Below are 16,464 nucleotides of genomic sequence, written 5' to 3' on the forward strand. Positions count from 1 at the left end.
TTAACCAAATAGAAAAGGAATGCAGGTTGCCTATCCATCTATTTCATACATAAAACAAAATCCTTTCAAACTATGCCGGTATCAGAGATTATAGAAGAGAAGGATGAAGAGTCCCCTCTCGTTGTTGGCAAAGAAAGACTCAGGCAGATTCTAGAGTACCAGAAGTCTTTGTATTTATCTTCATCTTCTCCTTCCTTGTATATTTCAGCTCCTTCGGGTTCTTCGTTCTCTTCCTCCCAGAAAAGTAGCAGCTTGTTAGAATTGATGCAAGGAGGAAGCACATCTTTGAGGAGATTATTTGATATGGAACATACTAGTTTGTCCAATTTTTTTGAAAATTACAGTGGCTCACCTGTAGTAAAGGCTATACCTTTGTGGGGCAGTGATGCAGATGATGAAATTCATGATCCATGGGCCTCAATTAAGCAAGTTGGACCCACCAATGATTCTGGAACTGATGGTCAAAATAAGGCTGCTACAGAAGGTAGTTTCATGGATAGAGAGTTTGGCGTTGGGAATAGAAAGGTGATAACTAGCAACCACAAGTTGACACGAAAAAAGTCATACAGAAGATTGCCAGGATTTGGCTTATGGAGATGCAGAGGGTTTAGATTTAGATTGAAATTGAAAAGGTTTAGAATTATGATTTGTGCAAGAAAGTTTTGATATTATTATACATTAGCCATCATTATCAGAGTAAGAAAATTGATTGTATATTACCATTGTTAAGCTGTATGAGATCTACTATCAAATAATTATTGACAAACAACCAAAAAAGTTGAAAAAGAAAAAAAGAACAAAGATACAAAAGAAATACCCTTTATCTCATTTACCAGAGAATAAATTCAAGCATCCTCCTTTAAGAACTCTGTATGCGTTGGCAAATGAGACAGTGTTCTAAGATTAGTCTTCCCATGACACTTCCTTCTTCGATTTGCAAATTGCGGGTTTGCTTGTTCCATAGGTGTACCCCATAAGTCTCTCCACTGAGCTGAAGCAGTTTTTCTTGTACCCATCTTGAATCAGAACGGTTTGCTGGCTTCATGAAAAGTCTGTTTATCCTGATCCAATCAACAGGATAGAAGGCCATAGGCTGCAAGACTGTGAAGTTATAACCAGGTTGCTTTCCTATATTCTCAACCACTCTAGAAACCAAATAGGGACCATTATGACCCCATTTATTTCCATCAAAAGTTGAGGCGAATTCCTCCATGAATCTGAGCAGAAGTGGATGATTCATATCAAAAATCAAAACTGCATTGTTTAACCTGGTCCAGTTCTTAGTTTCCATATCCATACTTTGTGCACCAATTGAGTTCTTCAACCCAGTAAAAGGCTTTAGAACAATAAAATCTGTATCCAAGTAAACCCCACCATACTTGTACAATACTGCAAGTCTGATCAAATTGGATAAATTCTGAGCAAATGGAATCTCACCTGGGTCCTTTATCCCACTCTTCATCTCCTTAAACCAAGCTTTAGCTGGTGTATCCTTGAATAGATACGCCAAGTCCGGTGTCACTGCCTTAACTTTGAATCCTCTATCAACTAGAGGTTTCAGGATTTTGTTCCCTCTTCCAGAGTCCAAACTTCTTGATAGAATCATTAAACATCCATGAGGGTGTGCCTTGAAAAGGCTCTCCAAGGTGAAGAATTCCCTTCTTCCAAAAGTCGCTGCTGGTGAAATCCAAGTCATGAAGAATTGTGCCTCACAGCCACTGCGAAAGAATTTTTTAACCCGACTATGAAATTTCCGTGTCATGTTGTTGGACTTGAAAATCTGAATCTTCGGCATCTTTTCCCGGAACCAAGCAATTCTCTCTTCTTCTGTGACACTCAAAGGAGAGACTAATGATTGCAAATTTTCTTCTTCAATTTCATCAATCTTTTCTTGCATGGAATACAGTTGTTTGTTACCAATACTTGATCTCAGTTTCCCTTGAGTTTGCTCACTATTTTCATAGATGATACTGCCAGTACTTGATCTCAGTTGCCCTCGAGTTTCCTCACTGTTTTCACAGATGATACTGTCTTTGTAGATGACAAAGATCATAGCAACAAGTGTGATGGTAAAGATGATAGACAATTTGGCACGGCAAAGTACCTTGTAATCAAACATTGTAACCCCTGTGAATCTTCTGAGTTTTCTGACCATCATATAATTTTCAAGCTGAAACAAGAGAACATAATTTAGAAATTTCTTGGCAGCTATAGCAAGTTCTTGTTGACATAAAAACTATAAAAAAATAGAAAATTAAATCACATAGGAGACTTTAAATGTACTAGTGTTATAAGCATGTACGAACGTAGCCAATTATCTCTGGAAACAGTTCCCTGCTTTTGAAACTTTCAAAGTCAAATAAGGACAATTTAGACTAGAGACGCCGGTGATTAGAAACATGATTTTTTTTAACAATAAAAAAACATGATTAATGTAGTATTAATATTGTGATTGGGGTCCAGCAAGAAATAAAATGATAGTGAATAGAAAAGTTGCCATTTTTAAAGTTTACCGCAAAGAGAGACATGTAGACTGTAGAGGTACGTGCAGATAATATGTGTAAATGCATCGAATCTTTTTTTTTTTTGGGTATCTTTTCTTGCCATATAATATGTGCAAATGCATTTAGTGTCCTAGATTTACTTTCTTTTCCTCCCTTTTTTAACTATCACATGGCTTAACAAAAAATTATATGTAAATTAAACAAATATTTCAATAATATTATCAATTGAATAATAAAACAAAAAAAAAATTATTTTAAGTTAATGAGTAATTCACATTCTACAATCAATGTTTTTATCAAAAACCAAATATAGATTATAAAAAAATTCTAAAAATAATAGTACCTCTTTTAAAATTTTTGAACTTTTGATAATTGAGTTTTAATTTGATTAGTATTTCAATTTCTTTTCAAAAATTTGTTAATAGACGAATTTCATTTAACTTAAACTATGTAAATAATTTTAATGTATTTATAATGAATGATGTGATGAATTATGTTGCACAACTTATAAAGTTTACATTATTAAAAGTCATTTAGTGCAAGCATAATGTGTATGTCTCATCTTTTATTATTAAAAATAAATACTTATGATAGATTATTAAAATAATATAAAATAATTAATAGAATTCTTTTAAATTTCTAAAACTTTTGGTAGTATAATTTAAATCATAGTAGTATTTAAAAAAAAAATCTTTAGAACTTTGGTAATAAAGAGTTACATAGAGCAAATATTCTAATTATTTTAGTATACTCATCGAGGGTGTGAAATGAAATAATTTAAGAATTTTATGGATTTTATCAAGAAATAAAATTTAGGAAAAAAATTAGTGTTTATTTAGCCACATTCATTGCAACAACCATCGATCAAATATTGTTATGGCAATGAAAATGAATTTCTAAGATCTCATTTTGCTTGAGCAATGCTTAAAAATTGCTTGACCTTTTGCATCAGTAAACTTTTATTTTGGTTTGGGCTGTTAAAGGTTTGTTTTTAGTTTGTCATTCATTTTTATCTAGAAAGATAGGAATGAGAGAGTGGATAACAATTGAGGAGAATAAGTTTTTTAATTTATAGGCAACGCAATGATTAATCGTCCATTAATCTATTGCATGGGATTCGGGGCTTACAAAATGTATATTAATCATTAATTTAAAATAAGTTTTTCTTTGTAGAGTGGGATTTATATATTTCAATGAAAAAATTTATGTAAAAATAGTTTTTTGTATTATTTTGTGTTTGGTAATATCTAAATAAAGTGGGACAAAGGAAAAATATCTCTTAACTTTCTTTATTTAGCGTGACGGAAAACAATTCTATCTTATGTCAAGCTAAATAAAGAAAGTAAAAAGATAGTTTTCCAATTCATTTCAAAGTTGCTATCCAATATAGAAAAATGAGATAGTTTTTAGAAAATGATTTTTGAAAAATGATTTATTTTCTAAAAAATGTTAATGTACTTTGTTGTACTTTAGTGAAGTATTTGAAAAAAAAAATTCTTAATTAGATAGAATATTATTAATTCTCAATTAATTTTGAGATTCTACTTAGAATATTATTATTATTATTATTATTATTATTATTATTATTATTATTATTATTATTAATAGTCATGAAAGAATTCCCTTATTTATATATATATAGTCATTTTTTGTAATTTACACCTTAAATTGCAGTTTTGGTAAATGACAACTAAATAAGCTTTTTAAAAAAGCACCTTTAAACAATTTTTTTTAATTCACTTTTTAAAAAAGCCCAATTTCATTGAGCAATTATTAAAACTACCAAATTTTTTTTTATTTTTAAAAAAAGCATAATTTGAAAAACTAGTAAACTCACCTTAATAAATCATATACATGACTTGTTTAATCTATTTATAAGTAACCATATGTATAATGGGTTTGGACGAAAATTTTATCAAGAAGATAAAATAGTTTTGGCAATTTTGGTTTAGTGTATATATATATATATACACATACCAATCAAAAGATGAGAATCAATTGGTTTGAGCAATATAAGGATATAAGTTGTGATTGGTGGAGTACAAAATAAAAATTATGAAAATTATCTATTTTATCGTCATAGAAATGGAATAAAAAGATGAATAAAGTGTAAATGAGAAATGGAAAATAGAATATTGAAAGGAATGGAGTAATTATATAGGGTCTTCTAAATCAAGAGAGAGTTGAATTCAAAATCTTGTAGATACTGACGGGAATGACGACTCTACATCCTGCTGACGAAGATAACATTAATGACGGGAGAATCATCCATGACGAGGTAATCAGAAAAAACGAAGAAAGCCATCATCACTAACGAAGGCAGGGAGTTATTCAATGCAGTCAATCAATGATCCGAGCAATTACCAAATCGACCAAGCAGACCGTTGGAGAGCCTCTTAAAAGTCTCATTACTGACCAGGTGTGTTACTAAAGAAAGCATTAACAACTTCAACGGCTAGCCCGTAAGGCCTCAGGTATAAAACTTTCACACAACCAACAGAAGGAGATATATGCAAAAATACTCTGAAACTATCTTTTACTTCTTTACTGTGTTTAATTGTGATCCTAACTTTGGCATCGGAGACTTTGTGGCAGGCGCCACACCGGTGTCCCTCGTCGAGCAAACCTTCACATTCCAAGAGTGATTCCATCTGCTCACTCACTGACGGACTTGTGTTCCATCAGTTTGGCGCCGTCTGTGGGAACGAGTTTTCAGATTTACATTCGAAAACGTAGTTTCCATCAATTCACCATATCCAGATGGAATCCAACCCAGATTCAACGACCTTGACCCAGCAAGTTCAAGCCCTGGCAGCCACCATTGAGGAACTCACCAGGCAGAACCAGGAAATGAAGCTGCGGCTCCAGCAGGTTCAACAAGCTCAACAGGAAGAAAACCGGTCCAAGGGTAACACGGAGGGAGAGGGGGATAGCCAACAGAGGGAAACCCCTCGGAGACCAACTACTCCGGACGAACAGAACTCAGATCTTCTTCGGGAAATGAGGAAAGAGATGGACGAACTAAGGAGCGCTATCAAGGAAAAGACAGACCGGAGTGTGGACAAGATGGTAAGGGCTACAGATTCGCCCTTCACTGCAGCGGTACTTGATTGCCCCGTGCCGTCAAAGTTTCGCCTGCCTCAATTAGAACCATTCGACGGACTCAAGGACCCTCAGGATCATCTTAATACCTTTAAGATGACTCTGGGCCTTCAGCAACCACTTGACGAGATATTGTGTCGTTCCTTCCCTACGACTCTCAAAGGAGCTGCAAGAGAGTGGTTTACAAAGTTGCCAAACTCATCCATAGACAACTTCGATCAGCTAAGTAGTGCTTTCCTGCGTCACTTCATAGGGGGACAACGCCCAAGGAGACCAGTAGATTACTTACTCACCATAAGACAGGGAGAGAAGGAGACTCTGAGGTCATATGTCAAGCGATTCACCCGGGAAACTCTGGAGGTGGACGAAGCTGATGACAAGGTGCAACTGACGACCTTCAAGGCAGGGTTGAAATCCAGAGACCTTGTAGCCTCTCTTGCCAAAAACCCCCCGAAGACAATGGCTGAGATGCTCCTGAAGGCCCAAAAATACATGAACGCGGAAGATGCTCTAGCTGCCATAAAAGATACCGAGAGGCTAGGAGACAAGTCCAAGAGGGAAGACGACCGCAGAGGGCAAAAGAGAGACAGACCAGAACGTCGGAACAGTGACGGGAATAGAAAGAGAGATGACAAAAATCCTCGTCAGGTAAAATTTACTCCTTTGGTTATGCCTGTTGACAAGATTTTCACGCAGATCAAGGACGAGCATTATCTCAAATGGCCCAGGCCATTACACTCGTCCCCCAATGTACGTGACAAGAACAAGTATTGCCGGTTCCACAGAGACCACGGCCACAACACAGAAGATTGCAGAGACCTGAAGGAACAAATAGAGGAGTTAATACGGAAAGGAAAGTTGCAGAAATATGTAAAGAAAGGAGAATATAGCAAGTTCAGAGACGACACCAGGACCCAACATGAATCCTTCACTCGGGATGACGACCATACGTCCCAACCTCCACGCAAAGTGATCGGGGAGATAAACACGATCACGGGAGGACCATTCTCAGGAGGGTCCTTCAGATCACTTAGAAAAGCATACCACAGACAGGTAAACAGCGTCCACGCCATTCCTCCGTCCAAGTACCGACGAACATACCAAGATATGTCTTTTAATGAAGGAGACGCCAGGGGAGTGAAGCAGCCTCACAAAGATCCCCTGGTCATAGTGCTGAATATAGAAGGGTTCAATACCAGAAGAATCCTTGTTGATAACGGGAGCTCAGCGGATATCATCTACCTCCCAGCCTTCCAGCAGTTGAAGTTAGATCCAAAAAGGCTCCGTCCTTTCGACTCTCCGCTTGTCAGTTTCAGTGGAGACAGGGTCTACCCCAGGGGTATAGTGACTCTGACGGTGACAGCAGGGACCTATCCGTTGCAGCTGACCAAACAAGTAGACTTCCTAGTTGTAGATTGCCCCTCGTCCTACAATGCCATCATTGGGAGGCCTACCTTAAACAAGTGGAAGGCGGCAACGTCAACTTACTGTTTGAAGGTGAAATTCCCAACAGACGATGGTGTGGGTGAAGTGAAGGGTGATCAGGTCCTGGCAAGGGAGTGCTACCAGGCCGTACTGGCAAGAAAGGAGAACCACAAGTGGACGATAGAAGAAAAAGAGGAAGATGGAGTGGAGATCCTGGAAGCCGTGGAATTGGTAGAAGGAAATGCGGACAGGACAACCAGGATAGGGACGACGCTAAGTCCTGAGGTGAGAGCGAGACTCATAAAGTTCCTTAAAGGGAATCTAGATGTCTTTGCATGGAGTCACGAGGACATGCCAGGCATATCTCCAGAGATCATCCAGCATAGACTGAATGTGGACCCCAACAGGAAGCTCGTTCAGCAACGACGAAGAACTTTCGCTCCAGAGCGAGATCAGGCAGTAGCAGAGGAGGTAACCAAACTCTTGACGGCTGGATTCATCCGGGAGGTATACTACCCAGAATGGCTCACCAACGTCGTCCTGGTAAAGAAACCAAATGGAAAGTGGAGAATGTGTGTAGACTTCACCGACCTGAATAAAGCATGCCCAAAGGACAGCTTCCCTCTACCAAGGATAGACCAGCTCGTGGACTCTACCGCTGGACACAAGTTGTTGACGTTCATGGACGCCTTCTCAGGGTACAACCAGATACAGATGGCTGAAGAAGACCAGGAGAAGACCGCCTTCATCACCAGCCAGGGACTCTATTGTTACAAGGTGATGCCTTTTGGGTTGAAAAATGCTGGAGCTACATATCAGAGGATGGTAAACAAAATGTTCAACCAACAAATTGGCAGAAATATGGAGGTATACGTAGACGATATGCTCGTCAAGAGTAAGGAAGAGCTCGCTCATCTGGACGAGCTGGAGGAGACTTTCACAACCCTGAGAAAACACCAGATGAAGTTGAATCCAAACAAATGTGTTTTTGGGGTAGCCTCGGGAAAATTCTTGGGATTCATGGTGTCCCAGAGAGGAATAGAAGCCAATCCAGAAAAAGTACAAGCTATCATTGACGTGGCCCCACCCAAGACCGTCAAGGATGTACAAAAACTTACAGGAAGGATAGCAGCTCTAAATAGGTTCGTCTCTAGGGCCACAGACAAATGCCTGCCCTTTTTCAAAACCCTCAAGCAGGCTTTTGCTTGGACCGACGAATGCGAAGCAGCGTTCCAAGAGCTGAAGCGATATCTGAGCAGTCCGCCTCTCCTGAGCCAGTCCAAAGGAGGGGAGAACCTATACTTGTACCTGGCGGTGTCAGCCTCGGCAGTAAGCGCAGCCTTGATTAGAGAAGAAGGCAAGAAGCAACTCCCAGTGTACTACGTCAGTCAAGCCTTTCAAGGAGCTGAGTTCAGGTACCCAAGGATCGAAAAGATTGCGTTTGCGCTTATAGTAGCCTCGCGCAAGCTCAGGCCGTATTTCCAGTCAAATCCTATCTTCGTGATGACGGATCAGCCAATTAAGAAATCAATGAACAAACCGGAAGCAGCAGGGAGAATGGTCCAATGGGCAATCGAACTCAGCCAATTTGACATCGAGTACCATCCAAGAGCAGCTATCAAGGCACAAGCTCTGGCTGACTTCATCGCTGAATTCACTCTTCCAGACGAAGAAGGAACTACAGACGAAGTTGATAAATGGACAATACAGACAGATGGTTCGTCAGCTCAAAAGAGGGGGGGAGTAGGGGTCGTCATAACCACCCCCGAAGGAGAAGTGATGAAATATGGAGTTCAACTGGAGTTCCCAGCCACCAATAACGAAGCCGAATATGAAGGAATATTGACGGGCTTGAGGCTTGGAAAAGCTCTTGGTGCCAAAAACTTGCTGATCCAGAGTGATTCAAAGCTGGTAGTCGGACAGATCAGTGGAGAGTACGAGGCAAAGGAAGAAAGGATGCAGAAATACCTTAAACTGACGAGACAACTAACTCAGGAGTTCGACACAGTGGATTTCGTCCAGATACCAAGAAACCAGAATATTAGAGCTGACGAAGTGTCGAAACTAGCGTCGTCAGAAGCAGGAGGGACGAGCACAGACGTGGCAATAGAAATTCAGAAATACCCAAGTATTGAAGAGGTGGCGATGCTCACCACCCAGAGCACAGACACCTGGATGACGCCCTTAATATCCTTCCTCCGAGACGGACACCTACCTCAGAATATTGACGAAGCCAGAAAGGTCAAGAAGAGAGCAGCTAGGTTTACAATCTTGAATGACGTCTTGTACAAGAGAGGCTTCTCCATGCCTTACCTAAAGTGCGTCGACAAGGATGAGGCCAAATACATCCTGGAAGAAGTACATGGAGGAATCTGTGGCGACCATGCCGGCTCCAGATCCCTAGTCAACAAGGTGATAAGAGCGGGGTATTTTTGGCCAACCATGCAGGGGGATGCTGCTGACATCGTCAGAAGGTGCGACAGATGCCAGCGGTACGGGAATGTGCAACGGCTTCCAGCGGAGAAAATGACGACCATAGCCTCCCCATGGCCGTTCGCACAGTGGGGAATCGACATCGTCGGTCCTCTGCCTCAAGGTAAAGGTCAGGTAAAATTCCTTCTAGTTGCTATTGACTATTTCACTAAATGGGTTGAAGCAGAGGCCCTAGCAACCATCACTGAGGCTCGGATCTGGAGCTTCGTGTGGAAAAACATAATCTGCAGGTTCGGGATTCCCTTGACGATCATATCTAATAATGGGAAGCAGTTCGACAGCCAAGGCTTCAGAGACTTCTGCTCGGACCTCGGGATCAAGAATCAGTTCTCATCTCCGGGACACCCCCAGGCAAACGGACAGACGGAAGTAACAAACAGGACGCTGCTCAAGATAATCAAAACCAAGCTGGACGAAGCAAAAGGTGCCTGGCCAGAAGAACTACCTAGTGTCCTCTGGGCATACAGGACTACAGCCAGAACCCCGACAGGAGAGACACCCTTCAGGCTTACCTATGGCACAGAAGCAGTGATCCCAGTAGAAGTTGGAGTAACAAGCATCAGGCGAGGAACTTTCAGGGATGGACTCAATGACGAGGAACTGCGGTTCAACCTGGATTGCTTGGATGAAGTAAGAGACAATGCGTCCAGTAGAATGACGAAGTATCAAAAGAAAATGGCCGAGTATTACAACAAGAGGGTCAAACTCAGGCGTCTGACCATAGGGGACCTTGTCCTTCGCAAAGTCACCATAGCAACTAAAGACCCTACTCAAGGGAAGCTGGACCCTACATGGGAAGGGCCATATCGCGTCGTTCACTACTCTAGGCAAGGAAGTTACCATCTGGAAACTATGGACGGACAAAAGCTCCCTCGTCCGTGGAACATTGAGCATTTAAAGAAATACCATGAGTAAATGTAACACACGAATACATACGTTATTGAAGTTAATAAAAGTATTATTCCTTTGACGTTTTTGCGCAGGCAGTACAGGTCGACCATGAGGCCTATAAATCACTAAGTAACAAGATTCCGCCTTGACGGATGTAAGTTACTGACGAATATCATAAGATGGTAAAAAGACTAAGTAACAAGATTCCGCCTTGACGGATGTAAGTTACTGACGGTCATAATAGTATGGTTAGAAGACTAGGTAACAAGATTCCGCTTTGACGGATGTAAATTACTGACGACCATAATAGTATGGTTAAAAGATTAAGTAACAAGATTCCGCCTTGACGGATGTAAGTTACCGACGACCATAATAGTATGGTTAAAAGACTAAGTAACAAGATTCCGCCTTGACGGATGTAAGTTACTGACGACAATAATAGCAGGGTTAAAAGATCAATTGACAAGAGTCCGCCTGGATGGACATAAGTCGCCCATGCAGCACTCCCAAAAGTCACAAATGGCAGAAGTCAGTTGACGGAGAAAAGAGCGCAGTGCATTAAATCAACAACTAATTAACAAAGCACAAAAATGGTGGACGGATGTAAATCAGCCAGAACATCAAGAAGAAAAGTAAGTACGATTCATTCCAGCCCATAACCACTGGGCCAATATCATTGTTTTCAAAATAAAGTTAACTGTTTTGAAATTTGATTTACAAAAAGAAAGGCCCAAAACAAGACAGGCACCCACCATAAAACAAAATTTTTTTTTTTTCTAAGTATTAAGAGTCAAGCATCAGCTGTGCCTTCACTGGCCGGTACGTCAGCAACAGGTTCAGGAGCATCATCACCAAGGGCAGAGGATGAAGCCGCCTCCTCCAAAGCCATTTCCTTGTCAACTTCCTCCAAATCCAGGCTCTCCAGGTTGACTCCAGAAGGATGCTTGATCATGTACCTCCGGAGAAGCTCAAAACCCTTGAAGTACCAACTGAAGAGCACGGTATTGTACTCGTCAGTGGTCTGGAAAGCCTCCACGGATCGAGCAGCGATGGTCACCAGTTTCTCCTTGGCTGCCTGAAGCTGCTCGTCCTTCTCGAGAGTCAACCCGCGCTCAACTCTGAGGTCGTCCTCCAGCACCTTGACCTTCTCCTTCAAGGTCGTTGCCTCGTCCATGGAAGTGATCAGGTTCGTCCTCAGGTCAGAGTTCTCCTTCTCCAAAGCCTCCATCCGGGTTGCCAAAGACGCCACCTTGGCCCCTTGAGTGAGGTACTCAGCGGTGATATGGAGACTCTCTCCCAACACCTGGAGGGAATTATGAGGTCATCTATTAAAAAAAAAAAAAAAAAAAAAAAAGATGATAAAGAGGTAAGAACCCCACACCTGGACAAGTTTGTGGACATGACGAGAGGCCACATCGTTTAAGGACAAGTCAGAGAGAGCCTTCAAGTCCGCCGAAGTAACGACCTCGTGAGCCCTGTCTACGGCCAATGACTCGTCATCCCATATTGTGGATGAACGAGCATCAGTCTTCTCCTTCCCTTTGCCAGACACACGCGGCCTTTTGGAGCCAGGAGTAGGAATCTCTTCTATTGAAACGGTCGGGGAGGCAGTCCTCGTCGTTTCGGAGGCTATGGAAGGAACGATGCTGAGCGGGATGGAGGCAGGACCCTTCCCGGTGACTCGCACAGTCTTCTTTCCCAGATTGGACAGGGGTTCGTCCTTCTTTGACCTCATCTTTGCATACATGTCCTTGTTGAATTTTGTCGTCATCTCTGCAAGAAGAAAGTGTGTCAAAAAATTGCTTAAGTATACATAAGAAGAATCAGCATTGACGAAGTTAAAACTTACTCTTTTTGCCTTCAATGCCAAGCTGACGAAGAACGAAAGGAGATGGGTCAGGACCAAGGTTGTAAAATGCAAGAGACCGGGGGTCAACCAGTTCGTCCCAGCTCTCAATCGTCTCAGCGTACCCGATGGCGGTCTCTATGCGTTCCTTATACCGTCTCTTCAGTCCAGGCCGTCTCTTAACTATACCAAACGAAGAAACAAAGAAGTCAGCAAGACCAGAACCTCAAAATTGGCAAGATTGAAACAACATGGAGAAATACTGACGCACCTAAGGTCGGGGTTCCCCACCGACGGAGCAACCTCGGGATATCACCCCAATCACTGCTGGATTGAGTCTCGAAGTCGTCCCCAGACACAAAGAAAAAGCGCGACTTCCAATACCTGAATGACGAGGGCAATCCCTTGACGATCCTAGTCTTTCTCTCCCAAGGGACTAATTCATAATACCCCCACTCCTTAGACTCTTTCAAACGATACAGGTAGGTGAGCTCGCCTATCCTGATCATATCCCCGTTGGAGGCCAACCATATTTGCATACAGTTGATGACGATCCTCCACGAGTTAGGCATGAGCTGCCCAGGAGCTATACCAAAATGATCTAAAAGTTCCATCAGGAACGGGTGGACGGGGAACCTAAGCCCACAGGTGAAGGTTGACTCGTAAAAGCATATTTCGCCTGGAAAGAAGTGACAAGCCCTATCTTCTTCCCTGGGTCGACGAACACGAACCCTAGACGGAAATTGAAACCTATCCTTAAATCTATTCACGGTCTCGTCATCCAGACCACAAATCTCCCTAAGGGCATAAAAAGCCCTAACCTCTCGAGAACCAGAAACGGCTGTATCTCCTTCAGCCGGGCCACCACTGGACGATAGCCCAGTCTCGAGGTCACTAGACCTAACCTCAGACATTAATCCTCTCCCTCCTAAACCCTCAAACCAATTTAGCGATTGACGGAGCAAGGGCAACAATTCACTCAAAACGACGCTCAGACTATTGCCTTCGTACACAAAATTTTCTAAAAAAGGGTAAGTACCCAAAGACCCCCCTAGACGCGCAAAAAGGAAGGAGATCGACGGGCAAGCTATCCTAACCTCTAAGCTATCAACCATGGAAAAAACAGAAATCGAAAGGCAGAAAAACAAGGTACGAAACTGAAACCCCAAAAGAAAAACAAAAACCAACACCAGAATAGAAGCGAAAGGGAATAGCAAATCAGAAATTATGCTACAGTAAAAGAAGAAAAAGAAGAAAGAAAAAGGAAAGAGAAACGTACCTCCAATGGCGAAATGGCAGAAGCGCAGCGCAAGGCAAATCGGAGAAGAAAGGAAGTCTCAAAATGTTCAGAGTATCACTAAAAAATTGGTTTGCTTTTGCTCTCTGAGAAGTAGACGAAAAATTGAAAAGGAGAAGTTTTAAATGTGGGCCAAAAACGATTGAAAAACCAGCGGGAAACCCAAGGGTCATGCCATTAATTCCACAGACCATCACGCGCCACGTGGCCATGATTGCGTGTAGCGCCGCCACTAAGCATTAAAAGCGGAACAGAACCCCAAGAGTCACAAGAAAAACTTTTCATCTTCTGTGATCGTCATGACGGGTCACCGACGACCACAGAACCTGGGGGGCAACTGACGGGAATGACGACTCTACATCCCGCTGACGAAGATAACATTAATGACGGGAGAATCATCCATGACGAGGTAATCAGAAACAACGAAGAAAGCCATCATCACTGACGAAGGCAGGGAGTTATTCAATGCAGTCAATCAATGATCCGAGCAGTTACCAAATCGACCAAGCAGACCGTTGGAGAGCCTCTTAAAAGTCTCATTACTGACCAGGTGCGTTACTAAAGAAAGCATTAACAGCTTCAACGGCTAGCCCATAAGGCCTCAGGTATAAAACTTTCACACAACCAACAGAAGGAGATATATGCAAAAATACTCTGAAACTATATTTTACTTCTTTACTGTGTTTAATTGTGATCCTAACTTTGGCATCGGAGACTTTGTGGCAGGCGCCACACCGGTGTCCCTCGTCGAGCAAACCTTCACATTCCAAGAGTGATTCCATCTGCTCACTCACTGACGGACTTGTGTTCCATCAGATACCATGACCATGATAAATTGTTGATTACCCCAGAAAATTGAAGTATTAGGGGAAATGGTGTGGGATCCACGAACCTATTAATTTTCACCATTTAGATGGGAAAATTAATTAATTAAGTAAAAATGAGAAAATAAAAAATATATAACATGCTAAATGAGGTAAATGCTCATTGCTCACTTCTTCGTTGAGGTTTGCATCTGAAACATGCTAACAGCTTGGCCATGCCCATGATTTTGCCATCACGATTCACGAGATTCTTTGATTCTTTGCTTAATTATATTATCCACCGTTTATCACGCAGGATATAGTCAATTGATTTAATCGTGTGGACACTGTGAAAGAGATAGTAAATAGAAATTGATTAACACTGTGTTGGAGCATTTTTTTTTTTTTTTCAACGATAACCCTAAATTAATCCCATAAAATCTAGTTTATTCTTCAGAATCTGGAGAATGCAATTTTTTTTTTTTTTTTTTTAATTTCTTCCACACGGGCATGATGAACTTGCTTCTGTGGGTAGGTCTCACATGTGAGAAACATTACATAAAATTGAATTACAATTTTTTTTTTTTTTTAATTATCATCCAATCATCTTGCATTACATGATGATAACAATTTTAACAAAGTAAACAAATGAAAATAAATTTATCCAAACGCAAATTAAGCAAAACAATAAAACGATAACAGAAGACTCCATTTCAATTAGACCAAATACGATTGTTGATTTCTAATTTTCTAGTTGTACAGCACCGAGGTTCCCAGACCCAATTAGGCCCTAGGTTCAGGTCCAATGGCACGGCCCCATTACTTTAAATTCTGCTTGAAACTACCTTCACAAACTATGAGTTTTGAGCCTCGACCCCTAATCGATGCTCGGCATAAATTTCCCGAACAAATAAGGAAGTCTTGTCCAGACGTACCATAGGATGCTCGGCAGTTCAGGAAACATCACTACCGAGCATATTAACCTGAGTTGGAACCAAGTTCCAAAGCCATAATTGTAGCATTCCACTCTCACCTAAACATCCACTTACAACAGATAATATTGGACCTTCAATTGCAGTAACAATGGTAGTAATCATGATCTCCCCACTAACTTAGAGCTATAAATAGGAGAAGTTGGGGAAGAAATGGGGTTCAGAAAAAAAAAAGAGAAAGAAACAGTTATTCAGGAAAGGAGAAAGGATATTACTTTGAGTCTCTATGCCGAGAACGACCCAAAGTAAGAAATCCTAAGGCCCACCTTATAAATAAGTTGTGAGCCCAAGTATGGTTAAGCCCAATAGTCTCATTTCCGGTGCTCACACTAGTAATCAAATTATTATTGTGTGTAATATAACTTGCCCCACCCTCCATTAAATGTTACCATAGCTTTTGAGTGGAGTTGGGTGTGCTTTTATGTTATAACCTCTTTCCCTCTCCCTTGTGTGTGTGTTTGTTTCTAAAAAAAAATAAAAAAAAAATTATTATTATATCCAATCTTCTTGCATAGTCATATTATGTGAGATGATTGACAATTTTAACAAAATAAACAAATATAAATAAATTATCCAAACGCAATTTAAGCAAAATAATAAGACGGTAACAGAAGAGTCCATCTCAATTCAACCACGTAAGATTGTTGATTTCTAATTTTCTAGTAATCAAATTGTTATTATATGGACTTAATTCATAATAGTCCATTTGTCATGAAACTTTAATCCTTAAAATAAATAAATATACACACACATATATATATATATATATATATATATATATATATCTTCATTTATTGATTTTTTTTTGAGAAAGAGTTTCAACTTATGGCATCCGCTCCTAATGATAACTTTTTATAATCAAACCAAAACACTAATCAGTTTTTGGTGTAGGTGAGAATTGAACCCCAGATCTTTTATTCAACCATTAGAGAATTTACCAGTTGAGCTAATTGAAACCCATGATCTTCATTTATTATTTATTGCGTTGATGACATCTTGTCACAACTTGCCCACTTGTAAGAAAAAATTATTGGAGTTCTATTACCATTTCTTCTGAAAACAAAAGTTTTATTTTCGATCTTACTTTAAAAAAAAAAAAAAAAAAAAAAAG

At 40.6% G+C, this 16,464-nt stretch overlaps 1 protein-coding gene across 1 annotated transcript; it reads right to left on the reverse strand.

Annotated features, from left to right (window-relative positions):
• Positions 1 to 447: 447 nt before the first annotated feature.
• Positions 448 to 2,318, reverse strand: LOC126692340 (uncharacterized). The gene is made up of 2 exons (XM_050387918.1): positions 834 to 2,318; positions 448 to 532 (listed from the first exon to the last, which is right to left on the reverse strand). The coding sequence occupies exon 1, from the start codon at positions 2,156 to 2,158 to the stop codon at positions 860 to 862; it is 1,299 nt and encodes a 432-aa protein (XP_050243875.1). The 5' UTR covers positions 2,159 to 2,318; the 3' UTR covers positions 448 to 532; positions 834 to 859.
• Positions 2,319 to 16,464: the final 14,146 nt, after the last annotated feature.

This window comes from Quercus robur, chromosome 7, assembly GCF_932294415.1.
Source record: "Quercus robur chromosome 7, dhQueRobu3.1, whole genome shotgun sequence".
Lineage (NCBI taxonomy): Eukaryota > Viridiplantae > Streptophyta > Magnoliopsida > Fagales > Fagaceae > Quercus > Quercus robur.

What these genes read in the sequence shown, in the direction of transcription:
- LOC126692340 (XM_050387918.1), bottom strand. Translation starts at nt 2,158, where the DNA reads ATGATGGTCAGAAAACTCAGAAGATTCACAGGGGTTACAATGTTTGAT.